The sequence below is a fragment of the Ostrinia nubilalis genome, chromosome 28 (assembly GCF_963855985.1).
Source record: "Ostrinia nubilalis chromosome 28, ilOstNubi1.1, whole genome shotgun sequence".
Taxonomy (NCBI): domain Eukaryota; kingdom Metazoa; phylum Arthropoda; class Insecta; order Lepidoptera; family Crambidae; genus Ostrinia; species Ostrinia nubilalis.
The window spans coordinates 6,083,676-6,104,670 of NC_087115.1; the positions used below are offsets into that span (position 1 = coordinate 6,083,676).

The following is a 20,995-nucleotide window of genomic DNA, read 5'->3' on the forward strand; positions in this document are numbered from 1 at the left end:
GCCCACCATACAGCATTTGGGTCCTCTACTAACAAGCCAAGAGGTATCCAGATTTATGACATGCTGGATGAAATTAATATGTGTATATTAAAATAATGATGGTCAGCCTACCACGCTAAATCGTCCCAATCAATCGGCATCAGCAATTGACATTGCATTCGTATCTCCTTCATTAGCAGCTTCAGCAGAGTGGTCGGTATATACAGAGGATACCTTAGGAAGCTATCATTTTCCTACTTTAGTCAACTTAAATTATGATTGTGAAATATATCAAGATTCCTGTGGTTTTGAAAAGTTTATTTACAAAAAAGCTGACTGGTTAGGTTATACAATCAAGTCTAGAACGTTTTTTAATCATCTTCTTGATTATCCAGACCCACTCTTTGCTTATGCAGAATTTTGTGATTTATTAAATACTTTGAGAAATGATTTTATACCGATACACACTTATGATGCCGTAACTAGCCTTTTATGCGCCCGGTGCGAGCTTTCAAAACTGCGCCCTTGAAAAATGCTCAGTAATATAAAAAAATGTAATCTTTTTGAATAAAAAGTAACCTTCTACGGGGGGGGGGGGGGGGGGGGGGGTGCGTGGCGGAGCGATTGTGTAAGGTTGTTCATGGATGGAAAATGAATACAATTGATCATCAATCATTTACCTAAATTCGAAATTTTGACCATTCCATGAAGACCGAAAAGTGACCGGTCGTATAAAAACGTTTCATGGATTTGCGTTTCACTGTCGAAAAACATTGGCTAAAACTCTTTTTTTATAACAAATAATAAATCAAATTCATGTTTAAATGCAGATTATGACATAATTTTTAAATTGTCACTATTAATATTTTTTACTGAATAACCTGTAAAAGTTAATTCTACAATTTCTGAAAAATCACCTAAAAGTAACCAATGCAGTTCAAAAGTAACCTAAAAGGTTACAAAAGCCTTAACCTTCTGGCACAGAATAAGTAATAGTACAGGTACAGAAGGATTACTCCGCAAGACGATTTAAATAAATGCGAGTCTTGCTACGACGCGATACAGTGGAATTCAGCTCGCACAGCACTACGTACCTACAATTTTATTCACCTACAAGTTTTGTCTCTTTCTATCGCGTGCCTCTGAACTCTTCTTACGCTGTTAGGGTTGCTGTCTAGTGAAAAAATAATTAATCTAGGTACTTATTTGTAATGAGGTACGTATGTAGGTAAGTATGCATTCATTATGGAAAACCTTGTGAGAGGCCTTTGTCCAGCAGTGGACGTCATTTGGCTGAAACGAACGAACGAATTCTGAGCAGTAGTCATGGTAGGTTAGGTTCCTATACTATCGTAATTATTGATTACCTTATGGCCTACATACCTTTCAGCATCTTTGGGAAGCGAAAAAAAAAGATAAATCCGGTAGATTTCTTTTCGAATTTTAACACCCGAACGCCGCACAATATTTCTTTCTCTTTATGTCCATTTTTAAATAATACTTCGATCATAGAATTATAATCATACTACAACGCACGCCAGCGTCCTGACGGGCGCGCGCGTGACACTCGACTGATATAATACCCGCCGGCGGCGGGGCGCTTCGCTGTAGGTAATTATCGGATGTACCGCGCGGAGTGAGGTAGGCCTGCTTCTGGCAACACTGCGGCTATCTGAATGCGTGATTCTCGATGTATCGGGGAATCCCCGAACATTGGGTGGGACGGCGCGGCAGAATGGAACGTTTGTGAATCGTTTAGTTTTGTAAGTCATCCTTTTCACTCTTGTCGAACGATAAATTTTCTATCTATCTCTCGCACGCTAGTGCGTCAGTAACGCCGCACGTAGTTAATGAATAAAATCAAAGATAAAGGGAGGACCAATGAATGTGGCTGACAGCAATGACAGCGTAACGTGAACTATATGTACATCTCCTCAGCTAGATTGACAGATTTGCTTAGAACTTCTAAGTTAGAAGTGGCGCCCTCCAAATGAATATAGACAGAAATTGTCTCATAGTTACGGTATAGGTACTTACTTTTGTTTGTGTATGTAATATTGCGAGCAAGACAAGGTGGATTTATATGTATCTGATGTGTCGTGACGTGACGCGTCAGAACTGTATCGGTTCCATACATAAGCCATCACAACACAACACGTTACGCACTAGTGTGAACGTTACCATCCTACTAATATTATAAACGCGAAAGTTTGTATGAATGATGGATGGATGTTTGTTACTCTTTCACGCAAAAATTACTGAATGGATTTTAATGAAACTTTACAATAATATAGCTTATACATCAGAATAACACATAGGCTACAATTTATAAACATATTGTTCGAAATACTAATCCTGCGCAGACGAAGTCGCGGGCACCAGCTAGTACTAAATGTATGAAACTGATACCGTTCTGACGCGTCGTCAGTCGTCACGTCACGACACATCAAACAAATATAAAACCACCTTTACAAGTGTTGTTGTTTCAAGATCGCTTGAAAAATGCCATATAGATATAGATAGTACAGAGGGCGCGTCTACACCATATGCGCAATAAAACAAAATTTACCTACTAACTACCATGCATGAAACAAAACTAGATACTGGTCGGGTCATTTCTGCGCCCCTCCAGGGTCTGCGCCCTGTGCCTGGGCACCGCTGGCACCGCCCTAGTTACGGCACTGGTTATGATAGCAATAATAGTCGCAAAGTTTATAAACCTATGCCATGGTGGAATGAAACTTGTTCCAACGCAGTTAAGGAAACTAAATTAGCTCTTCATATGTATAGACGTCATCCAACAATAGAAATTTTCTATTAGAAAATTACATTATTTATAAAAAACTTGAAGCATCTAAAAGATTGATTATTAAAGAACAAAATTAAGATAATCAGTTGGAAAAATTTGTGTTCTAGCTTTGATCGGTGTACACCAATCAGCAAAATATGGAAGTTTATTAAAGTTCTTAATAGAAAAGCTTCAAAGCCGGATAGCAAAGATGAAGAATTTTTGCAAGACTTTTTTGATAAAATAGCTCCTAATCATGATTCTGTAAATACTGACCACCTTAATAATTTATTTGTTTTTAATGATCTTAATATTCATTTGAATTCACTTTTTTCTGAAACAGAGTTTAATTTTTCTTTGAATTCTAAAAAAGACACTTCTCCAGGACTTGACGATATTCCGTATATTTTGATTAAACGCTTAAGACTCTTCAGCTAAATTAATTTTGCTTAATATTTTTAACAATTGGTGGTCCGCTGGCTTAATACCAAAGTCGTGGAAAACTATTGCTGTAGTTCCCATTCTCAAACCGGATAAGGATCCTAAATATGCTGATTCTTACAGACCTATTTCTTATCTTCTTGTGTGGGGAAAATTTTTGAAAATATGTTAAAAACTAGATTAGAACTTTTTGTTGAATCCAGATCAATTATTCCTCACGATCAATTTGGGTTTCGTAAAGGCCGGTTTCTACATTAGAGTCTTGTAAAGTTCACAGGTGATATACAAGAATCTTTTTGTGATCACAGCTATTTATTAAGTACCTTCTTAGATGTGAGTGGAGCGTTTGATAACGTCAATCTTTTAACCCTAGTTGAGATTCTACATGGCTTCAATATCCCAGGTAAAGTGTGCAAATGGATTTTTGATTTTTTTTATTCACGTACTGTTTATTTAAAGTTCAACAATGTCCTTCATGGTCCAAAATTAGTCTATAAAGGGGTTCCTCAGGGGGCCACCTTATCACCTTTGATTTACTTGCTGTACACATCTCAAATACATAGATTTATTTCAGTTCCAAGATTATCGGTTTTGCAATATGCAGATGATATTGTGTTGTACACTACTAATAGAAATTTATCACTTGCCGAATTGACTATTAATGAAGCTCTACGTTTATTATATTTGTATTATAATGTTAAGTTGAAATTAGATGTAAATCCCACTAAAAGCTCGACCATAATATTCACTAAGAAAAATGATTCTCAGTCTCGTGACCATGTAAATATTGTATATAATTCTGTAAATATTCAAATAGTGGAAGAAAAGAGATTTTTAGGTATTATTTTTGATTCTCAATTAACTTTTCATTCTCATGTGCTCAAAATTGTAGATAAGATGCAAAAAACTGTAAATATCATGAGACATTTAGCAAGTGTTACGTGGGGAATGGGCCCAAAAATTTTAAATATGGTCTTTAAGGCAATAGTTAGATCTCATTATGACTATGGACTTATTGTTTATGGGAGATATCTAAGTAATTTTTTGTATCGTAAATTAGAAGTAATTCAAAACAAGGGATTAAGAATTATAACTGGAGCTTTTTGTTCAACTCCAATAAATTCCTTAGAAATAGAGTCCGGGATTCCACCAATTTTAGTTAGACTTAGATATCTAACAGAAAAGTTTTATCTTAAGATTTTAAGTAATAAAATGTATTTTAATTTGTATTGCAATAATTGTCTTTTGCAATGTGAGCATTTAAATGAGCTAAAAGAAATTTGTAAATGCATAGACCATAGGATAAATTGGGATCTAAGTACATTAGAAATTCAAACTAAGATACCAACGGTTTGCTTGAAGAAAGTTAATAACAACTATGAGTTTGTCCAATTTGTAAATAGCGAAAAGTTCGGCATCGGAAGATATACACAGACGGTTCTAAAACTGAGGAAAATACTAAAGCAGCGTTATTATGATTCAAGAGATAAGTATGGGAGATGTTTCACACTTGATAAGAACGCATCGATTTTCACGGCGGAAGCCTATGCAATATATACTGCATACTCAATACTCAATATGTTTATTGCTTCCTTAAGTACATATTGGAGGAATAAGAGATGAAAATACTTTCTTGATTGTTACCGACTCCTTGAGTGTCCTCACTTGTCTTCAAAACACTCATATTCATTACAAGACCAACATCTACATAACTAAAATAAGAGAAATACTATTGAACAATGATTGCAAGCAAATAGAGTTTATGTAGGTCCCCTCGCATTCTGGGATTACCGGTAATGAAATAGTAGACAGACTGATGAAGATAGTAAGTCCATACAGCGGCGATTCACGATATCCAGCGCCCCCTGTACCCATCTCAGACTATGACTCCATCTTGAAAACCCGTATGTTCGATAATTGGCACGAAGAGTGGAATATCACTAAATTAACCAAAGGAAAATGGTATGGACAAATACAACAAACACTTCCAAGAAAACCATGGTACTGCAAGTCGCAAAGTACTACCTCAAGAAGATTCATCACTACAATGAATCGCTTACGACTTGGACATGCAAAATTTCCAACCCACCTTAAACGGATTAAAATGGTCTCTACAGATAAATGCGAATTTTGTCAGGCAGACGCGGCAGACTTAGACCATCTTATTCTTCATTGCCCAGCCTTTAATTTGGAAAGGCTTTTGCTAGTGGATGGCTTACTGAAGATCTATCAAGAAGATGAAAATATTCCCCGCCTCTTGCCATCCATACTAGCGAATGAGAAGTCATATAAATACCAACATATTTACCAGTACATTGTAAATACTCATATAAATTTATGAAGACATTTCAACATAGACACAGAAGAACAGAAATCCTGAACTCATATCCATTGTAAATACTCAGAATGTACTCATGGATGAAAATCATAAATACTACTAGAAATGCCTCACTAAAGATTTGGCCGTAAGGATACTATCCGAAGCCGTTAAACCTGTTAGAAAAAAAAAAAAAAAAGAAACAAATTGGTTGCGCTTGCGATTGCTATTATTTTATTTGTTGTATGAAAATAAGACTGATTCACAGCACAGATTAGAGAGTATGATTCACAGATTAGAAGAGTAAAGAGTATGGACTGATTTGTGATATTTCTCCAAAAGCCATACAGAATGACTGATCTCCTATGTAGAATATGCCTGGCACGTGATACTCGTATGTGTACAACGTACAACACGCCACTGGAAGTGCTTTATCAAAAAATCACAAAAATACCTGTAAGTTAGCTTTTCTTCTTTTAGTTGTATGATTATTTAAGTTTCCTTTGTTTTTCTGGTCCCTATTCATAATTAAATTGTAATAAACATTTCCTCTAAGTATTATTTATTTACTAAAAATGTTTGGTGTTTTCTATGTATTAATGTGTTTGTATTAAAAAAAAATAGTTTATGTAAGTTTATATACTTTTTCTGGTAGGTATCTACCCATAGTACAAGCTTTGCTTAGTTTGGGACTACATAAATGCAGTGTAAAAATTGTCCAAGGATATTTGTTTATTATTTATTTCTGATTCAAAGAGAACAAACACTTCTCTTCACATGATTTAGCAAACAATACTACCTATGACAGGACACTGTATATTAAATTAGTTATTTACAAAATGGAAATTCTTATTTGCCTTATCTATTACCTACACATACTATGATTTTGTCTGTAGCACTTTTAGCCCTATATGTTTGTAATTACAGTAAATAAACTGCAATAATTAAAACATTCTCAGCACTTGCCATATGTTTGTCTGGAAGTGCTGGTAGGGCCCAAAATATAAGGAGACGTCATGTAAAGTGATAAGGGCTCTTTTCTTTTTTTATTATTTTCTATAATAATATTTTGACGTTCATAAGTGCCACTTGTGGTCTAAACTGAATAAATATTTTTGATTTTGATTATTTTTCAGCTTAAAACAAAAGACGGAAGGCCGCACGTGGTGTGTTACGTCTGCTACCATTTATTGAGCAAGTGTCACAAATTCATCGAAAGTGCTGTTAAAACTGACAGAGTTCTTCAACGACTATGTAGCAGTGGTATACAGGTATATTTTAATAATTGCTTTACGAATAGTCCGTTTAATGGATTATTCCACTTTGTTCATCTGGGTGAAGAAACTTCCACAATGAAAAAAAACTAAATGTGACGCCAGTTATATAAAACAACTGCATTCAAAGATTTTCGAAATTTTTTCGAAAATTCACTTCACTACCATACCATAAAATTTTCTGTACATAGGTAATTAAAATAATTTAAGATCCTTTCATTTGATTTATCAAGTCTGTTAGAGAGATTTTATCCTTATACTTAACCCTAACGATCGATGTAATAAAAATATAGGATGTTGTTAGCGACGTCAAGAAGAATCAAGATTAATGTTAGCAGCATCATGTCGAATAGTTCAAATTAGCTAATTAATCTGTTTTGTAATTATTAAGAAAATGAACATGAAATTTTCGCCAAAAAGGAAATACCGTAGCGAAAACCATCAGGCTCTCTCGCCTTCTCACTCGGTAGGCCTCTTTCTTGCATTGTCTGATCTCTCACTTCCACAAAATAGCTTCTTTTTCACACTTTTATGGAAAATCTGGAATGTTCAGGAAAAAATAGAGAAGAAACGAGACGGAAATATCAGACCTCTTGCTTCGAACATTCTATAGCATGAGATAGCAATATGTTTTGTCCTTGTCTTGCACGGATGGTCCGTTGCGCGAGGCAATACCGTAAAGAGAGCCGTTTGAAGTTTTTTGTCAATAACTTCCTCAATTTTGGGAATTTTGAGATGAAACTTTTTGTATAATGTAGATAATTTAATTACTCATCTGTAGAAAATAAGAAACCATAGTAAAACTACCTGCCAGTTGGAGAAAATTAACAAAAACTGTGGATTTCCCGAAGACAGGGATAGAAATAGCGTGTGAAAGCGGGATGGAGATAGCCGCTCCCCATAAATACAGAATGGACCGCTCCAGCTGGCATGTTCAGTTCAGAGAACAAGTGCTACAAGCAACAAGTGATCTGAAGAAGCAAGAACTGAGAAAAGGAAGCGAATAAAAAACGCGAGAACTCTCATCAAGTGAAATAGTGGTTTTATTCCTGCAAGTAGCACCTACTACGCCTAACATAATAAGGGCAAGCTCTCAACGGCAGTCATCATCGTCCGGTCAGCGCTCTCGAACACACATAAACGCATACAGTCCACTGCAGTCCACCACATTTTCCTGGTCCTTCGAGCCGGATCACCACAGATGTAATTTCTTTACAGATTTTAGTTGGTTTAATTCCCGGGCGTGGCTAGCAAATTTTTGAAAATCTTTGAATGCAGTTCTATTTCTTTTCAGAAATAAAGGAATATTTTCTTTGAGAAAAAAATTCTATCCACAATATTAAGACTTACTTTCCCTCCAGGTGGCATTACAAAAGTCCACCCTGTAAAATATGTGAATGTTTTTTTAAAATAGGTACTAGAGGTGGGCCGAATACAATTGGCCGGCGGCGGCGCGCCGACTTTTTGACCTCGGCGGCGGCGGCGTCGGCGGCGTGACCTTGTTTGACCTTTGTTCATTGGGTATTTTTTTTTAAATCTGCTTTTTAGTATCTGTCGTCAAGACTAATCAGGTGATTTGCAGTTCGTTGGGGTTTGAGTTAAATTAGCTCTCTTGATCATAGATACTTTGATATTTGGATAGCGGGTTTGGCTGAGATCAGGTTCTCGTGTATTTCCTAAAGGCGAGCGTGCGAATGTGCCGATAAAAGTACCCTCAACATGTATTTTTGAGCTCTTTAGAGGCACATAGTTAATGTTAGATTAGCTGACTGTTGGTGGAATATTATATTCAGTTCTGTTTTTTTTTATTTATATTTATGGTCTTTCTTTGTTATCCTACGGTCCAGGATGTTAATGTAGGTTGATTGCAGCATTGGGTCGAGGTCTAGATTGGCCGGAGGATACGTTTCACGTCTTAAATGATAATATGGTGAGACTTCGAGGCTTAATAATTACATGCGCCACTTGGTTAGCCAATCAGCTGACTTTGCAACAGTCTAGTCACTTTAAGATCACAGTTCCATTTGAGGAAGGCCGCAGCTTTCTGGTGTCTGGGCTACTTTACTAGTAGATGTTATAGAGTATCGGACCAAGTACAGAGTCCTGGGGTACTCCAGCTCTGCAGCTAAAAAGGGAAGATTTTGTCACCGAGTTTGATTTTAAACTGTCTGTCACTGAGATAAGAATCCATCAGCAGGTAGTAGAAGTGTGCTAGAAGGTACTTTTTATTTCATAGAGTAGTCCTTTATGATAAACCCAGCTGAAGCCGCAGCAAAAGCAGACGTACAGGATTCTTTATTTTCCAAACATTGTACTGATTATGGTTGGTATGGTTTCTGCCAAAATTTATGGTCGGGTATACTATAAGGTGTTATTTTTTATACTGATCATACTTTACCAACGCATCTAATAAAATAATACAAATACAACCCAAGTGTTTTTAAAAAAAAATTCAGGCTAGTTTTCGAGTAAAACGACAAAGAATGTTTCGAAAAAAATAAAAAATAAATCATCCTTTGAGCGCGGTGAGTATTCGTTTACGCACTATCGTAGTAGCCGGCCGAGGGCAACGACCGCTGCCACGTGCCGCGCCGCGTGAGTCGGCCATATTGATATCGCTGCCAGAGTGCCAGTCGCTCCGCGCCCACAGCCCGCGCCGAGCCGCCGATCGGCATGCGGGAGCGCAACAACATAAATAATCGTCCCAGTCCGTCCAATGCGCCCAAACGTATTGCAGTGTATGTGCGAGTTATTACAATGCCGCGCTTGATCAATAACAAAACGCAGGTGAAATTATGTTTCGGGCACACTAACAAGCCGACGAGAAACATTGACGAGTCGAAAACCTTCACACCTTGCTTGTTTGGAGCCGCGCAGCGCTTCAGGGAGCGCAGCCGTATCCTGACTTGACGAGATCCCGTGCGCTTCGAGGACGAAGTTCTGGATTTCAATTTCAATCACCGGCACAGTGCTGGCGGTACCCAGATGCGAGCGCCGCAGACGGCGGCTTTTGCGTAAAAATACGGAATGCCTTATCAAGGAGTTGTTGCCAGAGGGCCACGACCGCGACCGAGTTCTATCGATGGTTATTGCGGAAGTCTACCTAGGTACATACCTACAGTGTGATTTGGACAGATGAGTGCTTGTTTACGCGAAAGGGACTTTTTCCGTAAAAAAGTTAGTGCGCGAATTGTGAATACAACATCCGACGTGGTGTCTAGTGAACAGCAAGCAAGTGTGCAGCCCGAAAGCATTACCTCAATTCGATCGTGGCTAGATTAGACAGTGCAAGACAGTGTTTACGTGAACATTCAACAAAGGCTTGACGTTCAAAATGTATTGTGATTAGTGTAATAATAACCTAAGAACTTTAAATAACAACATTCAAAATAGGTAAATGTGTGAATAAGTAAAATCAATGAATCTTAAGTGTGATGGCAAATCATAATTTAGGAATTAAAACCAGGAAAATTGATCATTGAGTTTTATTTACAACACCTATTCATATTCAATATTAGGGTGCATTTCCACTGAAGCGAAGCGAAGTAGTAATAGGTATGTACCTATCAATTTTTTATTACGTCTCTAAATAAATTGCGTAGGCATTACGAAACCGTAGATATTGAATTCCAATTTCTGTCCTTTTTTAAATTTCTAGTTTAACGCTAATTATTCGGATGATTCGCCTCGGTTCGTTGGAAAAGTCCCCCACTATTACACTAATGAAAATACACTTATTTACCTACTTATGTGGCTAGATTTTGTTTCTCCCAGCGTGTAGTACCTATTAACATGACGTAACATCGTACGTACTCACGAGTGATAATTTTTGGTAACGTAGGTTTAGTGTAATCTAACCTTTATGTGTGTGAACGTTGAATGAACGCGCGCGGCCATTGTCCGTACTCGTATGAATGAAATGAGTAAAGAATGAGAGAAAGGCAGTGAGTGAAGACAGGATGGTTGTAAAAATAATATCTTTTTTTTGTTAGGAAAAGTAAAAACAAAAACTAGCCTGAATTTTTTTTTAAAAACACTTGGGTTGTATTTGTATGATTTTATTAGATGCGTTGGTAAAGTATGATCAGTATAAAAAATAACACCTTATATATTACATGGGTCATACTTAGGCAAGGGAATAAACGAGCAAGAATAATAATAAATAATAATAATAAATAAATAATAAATAACTTTATTCTCACCATAGTCAATTACAGTGCAATAGGTAAACTTAAAAAACTAGGTACAATGATGGTAGGACAAAAAAAATAATAATCTCGCAGTATTACAATGTAAGCAGGTTTGGTACGTACACAATATAGTTGGTCTCTCAGTAGGACTATGGCGGGCTAATACCTGAATTAGGAAAAACCTGTATCTCAGGTTATTAACCCTCCACCCCATTCTAGGGTCAAAACAAAATAAGGAAAATATTAAAAACTACAAGACAACAATAACATGATGAAAGTTAGCTTATTTTATGTTACATAAATTATTTGATTTACACCAAATTTTTTTTTTTTTTTTACACAATGATTTTAAAATTAGACTCACAGTATACTACATTTAAGACAGTGATTGATTTATTAAAGTACCACGAATAGACCACTATTTATTTTTGTCGAAAAATATTTTAAGTTGCACAGTAATTTAAACAGCTTAGTTTCCTCTTAAGAGTGGATTTTAGAGTAAGTCTATTCATTTTAACGATCATTTCTAAATCGTTGAAATGCCTGTATAGAAACGGCCCTGTGTATATTATTTGACGCCTGGCAAAGGTTGAGTTAAAGGTGGGTACGGGAGTGCGTATGCGTCTTTTATGTTGAGGAAGTACCAAGGGGTCAATCGTTTTGTGGTGCCGAAGGACAGATTGATATACAGGGTGTTTGGCGCATCGTGTGCCAAAATGATTTGGCGGATAGAATGGGTCATTTCCTATATTTTCAGCCCCCATAACACGTTCCATGTCAGGCGGCTACTTTTATATTAAGTTTTTTAGTAATTTCACCAAAATACCCAAATCGCATCATTTAATTTCGATTTAAAAAAAAACTACTAAGCGTAGCCTCAAAGTAAATATTTTGTTTTGACGTGCATTGATATAGGGTTGCATCAAATCTAAATTTACTGGCAAATATCATCTAGTTTTTTTTTAATTCAGCTTTGAACTTTTCCGAAAAGTTAAAAATGGACTGAACATTTAAGTTTACATGGTTATAAATTTTTTTTAAAAAGAGATAGCGATCTTCGGATTTTATCAAAACTTCTCTAGTCTATCCCCATTCAAACGGTATACTAATCTTGTTTAAATAATAACAACAACTTCACAAATTCCCTAAATTAGTGCATTGACTCTATTCGGACTGATTTGTGAAATTTGTGTTTAAAGCCCCTTTTTGTGTGAATAACACGTTAAATACCTACAGGTAAAAAATATTTATCTTATGCAATGTAAAAAACCTTTTCTCTATCGTTTTTCAATGTGGATTTCTTGAAATTAAAGACGAAAATAATTATTTTGATCGTTTATTAATTATTACAAATTTTGTTCAAAATGTCCGCCTCGGCAACGTATACACTAAGTAACGACATCTTCTTCTAATTTAGACTGGCCCTATACAGTGGCCTGCACGTTCCCCAGACCTAACTCCGTTAGATTTTTACGTCTGGGGACGAGGTAATGAACTGGTGTACGTAACGGAAGTTCAAACATTAGAAGAACTACAACAACGAATAGAAAACGCCTTTATAGTAATAAAAAGAGAAATGAGGCTGCATACGACAACAGTCGAAGATGTCGTGAGTGTATACGTTGCCGAGGCGGACATTTTGAACAAAATTTGTAATAATTAATAAACGATCAAAATAATTATTTTCGTCTTTAATTTCAAGAAATCCACATTGAAAAACGATAGAGAAAAGGTTTTTTACATTGCATTAGATAAATATTTTTTACCTGTAGGTATTTAACGTGTTATTCACACAAAAAGGGGCTATAAACACAAATTTCGCAAATCAGTCCGAATAGAGTCAATGCACTAATTTAGGGAATTTGTGAAGTTGTTGTTATTATTTAAACAAGATTAGTATACCGTTTGAATGGGGATAGACTAGAGAAGTTTTGATAAAATCCGAAGATCGCTATCTCTTTTAAAAAAAATTTTATAGCCATGTAAACTTAAATGTTCAGTCCATTTTTAACTTTTCGGAAAAGTTCAAAGCTGAATTAAAAAAAAACTAGATGATATTTGCCAGTAAATTTAGATTTGATGCAACCCTATGTCAATGCACGTCAAAACAAAATATTTACTTTGAGGCTACGCTTAGTAGTTTTTTTTTAAATCGAAATTAAATGATGCGATTTGGGTATTTTGGTGAAATTACTAAAAAACTTAATATAAAAGTAGCCGCCTGACATGGAACGTGTTATGGGGGCTGAAAATATAGGAAATGACCCATTCTATCCGCCAAATCATTTTGGCACACGATGCGCCAAACACCCTGTATAAACAATTGCCTAACTGTTAGGAGACCAGCCTCTTTGTAAAGATCTTCAGTTGGATATTTACGAGGTTTTTTCAGCATGACCTTGATAACAGCCCTCTGTGCTCTTTCCAGCTCAATAAAGTGGGTTGTAGCTGCACCGCCCCATACCGGTATACAGTAGGTTAAGAGAGATTGCGCGAGCGCAAGGTAAATTTTAGTAGTAAGCTCAGTGTCGGCAGTTTCTCTCAAGTTTTTGAAAATATGAAGTAGTTTACGTAGTCTTTTGCTTAGAGCAGAGATGTGCGGTGCCCAATTTAAATTTTCGTCCATGATTACGCCCAGGTATTTGTGTGAACTCGTCTGGACTAATGGGGAACAATTGCAAGAGATGGATGCATTGCTGTTGAGAGAACAACATGGAGTGTGCGCTTTAATGACAAAGTCTGGTGGAGGTTTCTTTGCGTTATTTATTTTAAAACAAATGAATTTAGTTTTGGGGATATTAAGAGTTAGAAGGCTGTCTTCAAGACACTTCAACACTTTGTTGAGACCCATCTCAGCTGATCTCTGGACATCAGCCCAACTCTTACCACGGAAAACCAGCGCCGTGTCATCAGCAAATGCCAGCACACTGCCATTGTCTAACTGAAGCCCACACAAGTTATTAGCATACACTAGAAAAAGTGTAGGGCCAAGTGTGCTGCCTTGCGGCACACCGTAGGTAACGGGCAGACTGGAACTGGCAGAATCCGCAACTTTTACTATTTGACTTCTGTTTGAGAGATAGCTTCTAAACCATTTCAGAGTGATGCCTCTTATTCCCAGGTCTTCCATTTTGTGCAGTAGTAGTGGAATAGATACAGTGTCAAATGCCTTTTTCAGGTCTAGAAAGATAGCCAGACATCTTTCGCCTCCATCAAGTGAGCTAGTTATAATCTTCGAGAGGTTTGTAACGGCATCTTCTGTATTTCGACCAGATCTAAATCCATATTGATTGACAGCTAGAAGTTGTTTGCTCTCTAGGAAATTTGTCAGTCGAGAGTTGACTACTTTTTCAATAACTTTACTTATTGTACTCAGTAGGGATATTGGCCGGTAGTTTGACACCTCCTCCAGCCCACCACCCTTGTAGATAGGTACAACCTTAGCTTTTTTTAAAATAGCAGGAAAAACTCCAGATGAAAAACTAAGGTTACATAAATGAGCTATCATGGAGCACAAAATAGCATGGGAGTTCTTTAAGACCTTAGTTGGAATAGAATCTATACCAGGTGCACTACTGTTTTTGAGGTTCAGAATAATTTTATCGATCTCCATGAAGTCTGTTGGGTACATACAAAAGGAATTTAAGTTACTATTGCTTGGGAGAGTTTTTAGTAATTGTGACTCATCAGTACCCCTGCTGGCTAAGATATCAGCAGCAAGTTCCTTTCCTATAGATGTAAAGTAACTGTTGACTAAGTCGAGTGACTTTTCTGGTGTAGGCAACAATTTCAACAATGCATCGGCTTCTGATCTAACGTTTCTTATATGGCAAATTATTTTGACAGTTTCCCATGTTTTTTTATTGTTTTTGTAATTATGTTTGAGCTTTTGTTTGTAGTAGTCAGATTTTAGATTTTTAGCTATTTGGTTACATATGTTACGGTAATTAATAAATGAGTATTTTAGATCAGCATCGTGAGGATTTTTCCTAACAAGTAATTGCATTCGGTTTCTCTTTTGGAAGCATTTGACGAGGCTCATTGTGATCCAAGGCTTCAATGGCCTATTTCTTCTGGTGAAAGTTACTGTGTTGGAATGCCTGGCAATCACATCCTGGAGCGTGTCAATTAAAGTCTTAGCAGCTATGTCCGGGTCTTTAATGTCTAGAAAAAAGTTCCAGTCTTTGGATTTGATTTCGTCAGCGAGAGATTGGAAGTTGATTTTAGTTCTGGTTGTCTGGCGGGGAACATCTGGGTGAGAAGTAATTGAACTGTCAATTGATAGAAGCAATGGGAAATGATCCGTTATATCTGATATTAATACATAGCCTTGGTACGCCCCCACAGATTTGCAAATGATCCAAAAAATGATCCTTTTCCATAATTTTAACAATACAAATGTCAGATTAATTGAGCGATAAGAGAATTCGTTAGGTGACTTGCCAGTCTTATGGATCATTTCCAAAGTTAAGAGACTTGCGAGGTTCTCACTCAGTGTGGTCATTGTCAAGACCATGGACTTCATGGTGATCAGATCAAATGCAAGTGCTTTACAAGGGTTCATTTTTGCTATTTCTTTAGTTTAGCCATCTCTCTTAGCGTTAGTTCTTTCGTTTCAGCCGAAAGACGTCCTGCGCCGCTCGCATCCAGGCACTTCCTGCGACCTTCCCCAAATCGTCGGTCCACCTAGTGGGAGGCCTGCCCACGCTACGTCTTTCGGCTCGTGGTTGCCACTTAAGAACTTTACTGCCCCAGCGGCCATCAGCTCTACGAGATATGTGCCCCGCCCACTGCCACTTGATTTTAGCGATTCTGTAAGCTACGTCAGTCACTTTGTCCTCCTGCGTCTTTCGTCCTCAATTAGCGTAGTAGGAATCAATCTTCTACTTTGAATTTGAGGAGGGTAAGCGGAAACGTGGCGGTCAACTCCTCAGATAGAAGTACAAAAATGTCCAGAAGCAGCATACGAAAAGATGCAAAATGGGCCCTCTCAAATCACAATGGGAAGGTTTGGCAGCACAGCACCTAGAATGGCGGGAGATTGTGTTGTGTAGAGGCGAGTCCGCGAATTCAAGGAGCAGCGCACAACTGAACTCGACGCATAACGCGATGATGTAAAACTCTCAATGTGCGAGGAGTTTGCCGCGAAGATCGGCTAGGTAAGTCATCTTCGGGCGCACCAGCGCCGCTAAGACAGCTAAGTTGAAGTGGTCACCATGACCGAAATCGGTCGGATGAATCAAAGGCAGGCATCATAGCTGCAAGTCTCGGATCAAGTTCAATGCTTGATCTTATTTTTTTGATTGAATTGTGGATTCTTTGGATTATCCGTGTCAATGGGTTTAAATAAACCGGCTTGTCATGTAGCAAAGGTCTGAGATTTTTCTTGTCAGTTCGCACTCATGTATTATCAGACCTAATAAGCGGAGAACACTTTGAGGGAGGTACGTTGCCTTCCAGAGGTTGTGGTTCCCATTTGCATTCCGAGACATATTTGCCAAACTCTGTGTGTGTGATTCGCTTAAAGTATAGTCCAATAGTGTGGGTTGTCTGCCAGACGAAGGCGGGGATTTTTTTCTTGACAGCAAGAGGGACCGACGCCTCTCGCGTTCAATTATTTACTAGACCAAGCAGCAACTTGAATAATGTACTTGATTAACTGTTAATATAGTTAGTATTGAGTTATTCAATCAATTTATTAGTATATCAACGGCATTAAGTTGCGAAAAAAATTATGCCAACCACATAATTTACATTAACTCAGATAGTCAGGCCGCGCTGATGGCCTTAAACTCCAACTTAATCACCTCAAAGTTGGTAGAAAACTGCATGAGTCGACTGAATACCCTAGGAGAACGTAACAGAGTAACGTTGAAATGGGTTCCAGGTCACGCGGGAATGGTGGCAATGAAAATGCCGACGAACTAAGCGACGAGCGGAGGGGGAACACAATATGGTCAAGAACCCTTTTGTGGCATTCCCAAAAGTCTCGCTTGAATGACCCTGGAGAACTTCTATTAAAACAAATCCTTTAAGGCATGGTCAGACACGCCAGGATTAATTCATTCCAAAGCTCTCATAAAAGCCTATGACCGAAAATGCTCTAAGCAGATTATAGGACTGAGTAGGATCAAAATGCGCATCTTAGTTCGAGCCCTCACTGGACACTGCAGCTTAAACAAGCACTTGTCCACTATGGGACTGTCCGAATCAAGAACGCGCAGGATGTGCCAAGAGGCAGATGAAACGCCACCACATATTCTCACGGCTGCGGACCTTTGATGCGCAAGCGGAGCTTACACCTGGGCAAACACATCCTAAGCCCACAAGATGTAAAACATATCGCCCCTCAAAAGATACTGCAATTCCTAATGGATGCAGGACTCAGAGACGAACTGTAAGGAAGATAGCGCCGATCACAATAGATCGGTGCCGGTCGTAGTGATACTAGGACTTTATTGAACTACAATAGCCGCTCAACTCAATAAAAAAAATCTGCGTTCGAAACACAAATTAGCACAGTATAGGAGAGGAATAAATTGCAAATAGTTGGTACAGTATCAGTATCGGCGCGCCGACAGCTGGTCGTCGGCGGCGGCGGCGTGAAAAAATTCGCGGCGGCGGCGGCGCGCCGGCGTGGCGCCCACCTCTAATAGGTACATAATATTATTAAGTTTAAAATGTTACTATCTTTTCAGTTAACCGAGCAGCATATTGCAGCGATAGACAAGGCTTTCTTACTCACACCATTAACTAAGTCACGCGTTATAAATGTAAACGCAATAAGCGATTCAGACGGAGTCAGTATAGAAGTGGCTGAAGTCAAGAGAGAAATTGAAGAAGATAAGCCTATATATTATGAGGTGGAAGTGGTTAACGAAAAAGCTGATTCTTTAGGTTTTGACGGTATAAATAATACAGAACATAGTTCAAAACTGTACGCTTGTACTATCTGTGGTCATTGCTTGCTGACCAAGTAAGTATCCTACTAATATGTACCTATATGCATATCTAAAAATCTATATTATTCCATTGTACCTACCACCATGTTTTAAGCAAATAATTTTTTTGATTTGGTAGTATACAGAGAAGAATGAAAGAATAAAATACATTTATTTGGCTCACATTATTAAGTAACTGCAAATTACAAAACTTAACTATGACTTAGATTAATAAAGCTTTATTAATCTAAGACTATAAATAAATTTATAATTAAATGAGTAAAACGCTATAATAGAGAAATCAATTTTTAAGCTTCTAGCCCTAAAATTCTTCTTGTCGTGTCGACAACAAACCTATTCAGTGTCAGCCCAAAACTCTGCTACAAGAGTGGCGTTGTCAGTAGCATTAATCAGATCTTGCGTGCAGTTGTTTGGGCACGCAGGGCATTCCTAAAATAGATTGAATAATATTCATATTATCTCATAATGAAAACAAATATTTGCTGAGGGCGCCTTTTCAGCATGTTGAGTTAAATATATAAATAAATAAATAAATAAATCTTTGGACAATTTCACACAGCGCCAGCTAGCCCCAAAGTAAGCAACTTAATGCTTGTGTTATGGGTGCTAGCTTGACGGATACACTACTTATATACATTTTTTTTTTAAATACATATATATTATACATAGTAACACCCAGACCCGTCACAGAAATTAAAATTCATCATTTCAATTTCTGCCCGGCCGGGAATCGAACCCGGGACCTCTCGGCATAGTAGTCCGTTCTGAACCACTACACCAAACGGCCGATATGTATGCACCTAAATGTTATATGCTGAATAAAGTAATTCTATTCTATTTTCAGAGCTGAAGCTAGGAAGCACTACAAATGGCATGGCACCTCCGAAGAACCCTATCTGGACTGTCTGAATTATTTATTTGGTAAGAAATCCAATCTGTCCTAAAGTCCCTTTAATTCACGTTTGTAACTGACCTTTGGTAACCAGATACGAACAGAGAAAACAAAAACCCATTTTCGTAGCTGGTTATACAACATGGCTACAAAAACGACAAGTACATTCCATTCTCGTAACTGCATATCAAGCAACAAAAAAATCCATGTTCGTGTCTGGTTACCAAAGGTCAGTTACGAACGTGGATTAAAGGCTAAATAGTGTCCGACCGAAACTAGTTTTACGACCGAAACCGAAACCGAATCCGAAAACGAATTTCGGCAACGGTGTCTATTTCGGCCGAAACCGAAACCGAAACTTCCTTACAAGGCTCATATTTTGAGGGAAAATAAAGAAAACGTTATTTTAATCAGTCAGTCTTTATTGTTTTATCTTTAAATTGCGTTAAAATTGAACTTATAAGCGCCTTTTTACTCTAAAAGGTATCAAATTATGTATTTAAAAAGAAAAAGAAGGATTTATAGTCTAGATTTTTTTTGATTACTCGCAATATTCAGGACATCTGCATGGTCGGGTCTTTTACCTTAATAATTTTTCAAAACAAAATTGGTAGTACGTAAGTTAGTATCTACTGTACTTGCCACTTGGATACCTTGGTGATAAATACTAAAATGAACTTTGGAACTCTGAATCCACCATGAAATGCACTATAGTCATTACTAACTACGTAAAGCATTTGCGAACCAAAAAAAAAAAATAGTTAGATTAAACTTTATTATACATACTTTTATCAGTCATATTGAATTTTTTTTTGATGTTTACTACCTGCTGCTCTTATGTTATAACGACATAAAATTTTATTAAAAAAAATAAAACCGACTCCAAAAAACCTACACTAAAAAGTAGAAAAATAATTGCTAATTACCTACTTATTTATTAGGACGAATTATTAATATTTATGTAGGTATACCATGATTGATACTTCTGGAGTCGGTGCCAAGATTATGAAACATGTAAAGTTTGCCTGCACCGACTCCAAAAATATCAATCATGGTATACCTACATAAATATTAATAATTCGTCCTAATAAATAAGTAGGTAATTAGCAATTATTTTTCTACATTTTAGTGTCGGTTTTTTGGAGTCGGTTTTATTTTTTTTTAATAAAATTTTACTTATTTCTTGCTTTTTAGTTAACTAATTATTACCTTGATGTTACCAATGAAGGTAGGCAGTACATTGAGACCAAAAAAAATTGGTTCATAATCGGCGGAGATATTGCGTATAAAAAAGTTCATCCCCAATTTTCCACCCTTGGGGGTGAAATATTTTCTTCAAATTCGCATGAAACCACCCTTTTGATAATAGGTACCTATTCAACAAAAAATAATCGTTCAAATTGGTTTATAATCGGCGGAGATATTGCGTATAAAAAAGTTCATCCCCAATTTTCCACCCTTGGGGGTTGTTTTTTTTATTATTAAATTTAAATGGGACCACCCTTGAGGTATTACCTATACGCCGAAAAAAGATTTGTTCAAAAATCGGTTCATAATTGGCGGAGTTATCGCGTAACAAACATAGAAAAAAAAAAAAAACATACGGGTCGAATTGAGAACCTCCTCCTTTTTTGAAGTCGGTTGAAAATGAGATAAAACTTACCAAATTCAAAATAAATCACTCGAAAACTCGCCACCACAACAAAACAAAACTAACAGCAAACAAACAAGCGAGCGAATCACGACATTGGCTCTGATCGGATTCATTCACTCATTCAACGCGCCGAACATGACCGATAACAGCGCAGAAACTCCCGAATGCACATTCGGTTTCGGTCGTAGTTTCGGCAAGTTTGCCGCCGAAAACGAAACTAAACCGAAACTCGTGTTTTTACCGAAACTCAACCGAAACCGAACATTCGGTCGGACACTAGGGTAAGATGGGGCACAGTGTTACGAAAAAAATATACGGGACTATAATGACAAAAATATTGTTTCAATCAGCTAGTTTTTGGTATGAAAATAAACTTTAACAATCCCTCTTTAATTAAAATAGCTCAAACATTAACATTATTAGAAACTACTAAATTTAAATTGTACTTAAAATAAATAAGTCGATTGTAACACTGAGCCCCGTATCTGGGGTAGTCTG

General features: G+C 37.2%; 3 protein-coding genes across 3 annotated transcripts in view; all 3 read left to right on the forward strand.

Annotated features, from left to right (window-relative positions):
- LOC135085281 (zinc finger protein 37 homolog) overlaps window positions 1–20,995 on the forward strand; it is a 66,227-nt gene that overhangs the window by 41,830 nt on the left and 3,402 nt on the right. The gene's annotated exons all lie outside the window — the stretch shown is intronic.
- Window positions 1–20,995, forward strand: part of LOC135085273 (zinc finger protein 271-like) — a 62,301-nt gene that overhangs the window by 16,095 nt on the left and 25,211 nt on the right. The gene's annotated exons all lie outside the window — the stretch shown is intronic.
- The window catches only part of LOC135085224 (zinc finger protein 3 homolog), a 54,734-nt gene continuing 39,560 nt past the window's right edge, over window positions 5,822–20,995 (forward strand). Inside the window, exons 1-4 of the mRNA XM_063979980.1 lie at window positions 5,822–5,981; window positions 6,662–6,796; window positions 17,688–17,965; window positions 18,796–18,872. Coding sequence (XP_063836050.1) covers window positions 5,877–5,981; window positions 6,662–6,796; window positions 17,688–17,965; window positions 18,796–18,872 — 595 coding nt within the window. The 5' untranslated portion in view covers window positions 5,822–5,876. The remainder of the gene's footprint in view (window positions 5,982–6,661; window positions 6,797–17,687; window positions 17,966–18,795; window positions 18,873–20,995) is intronic.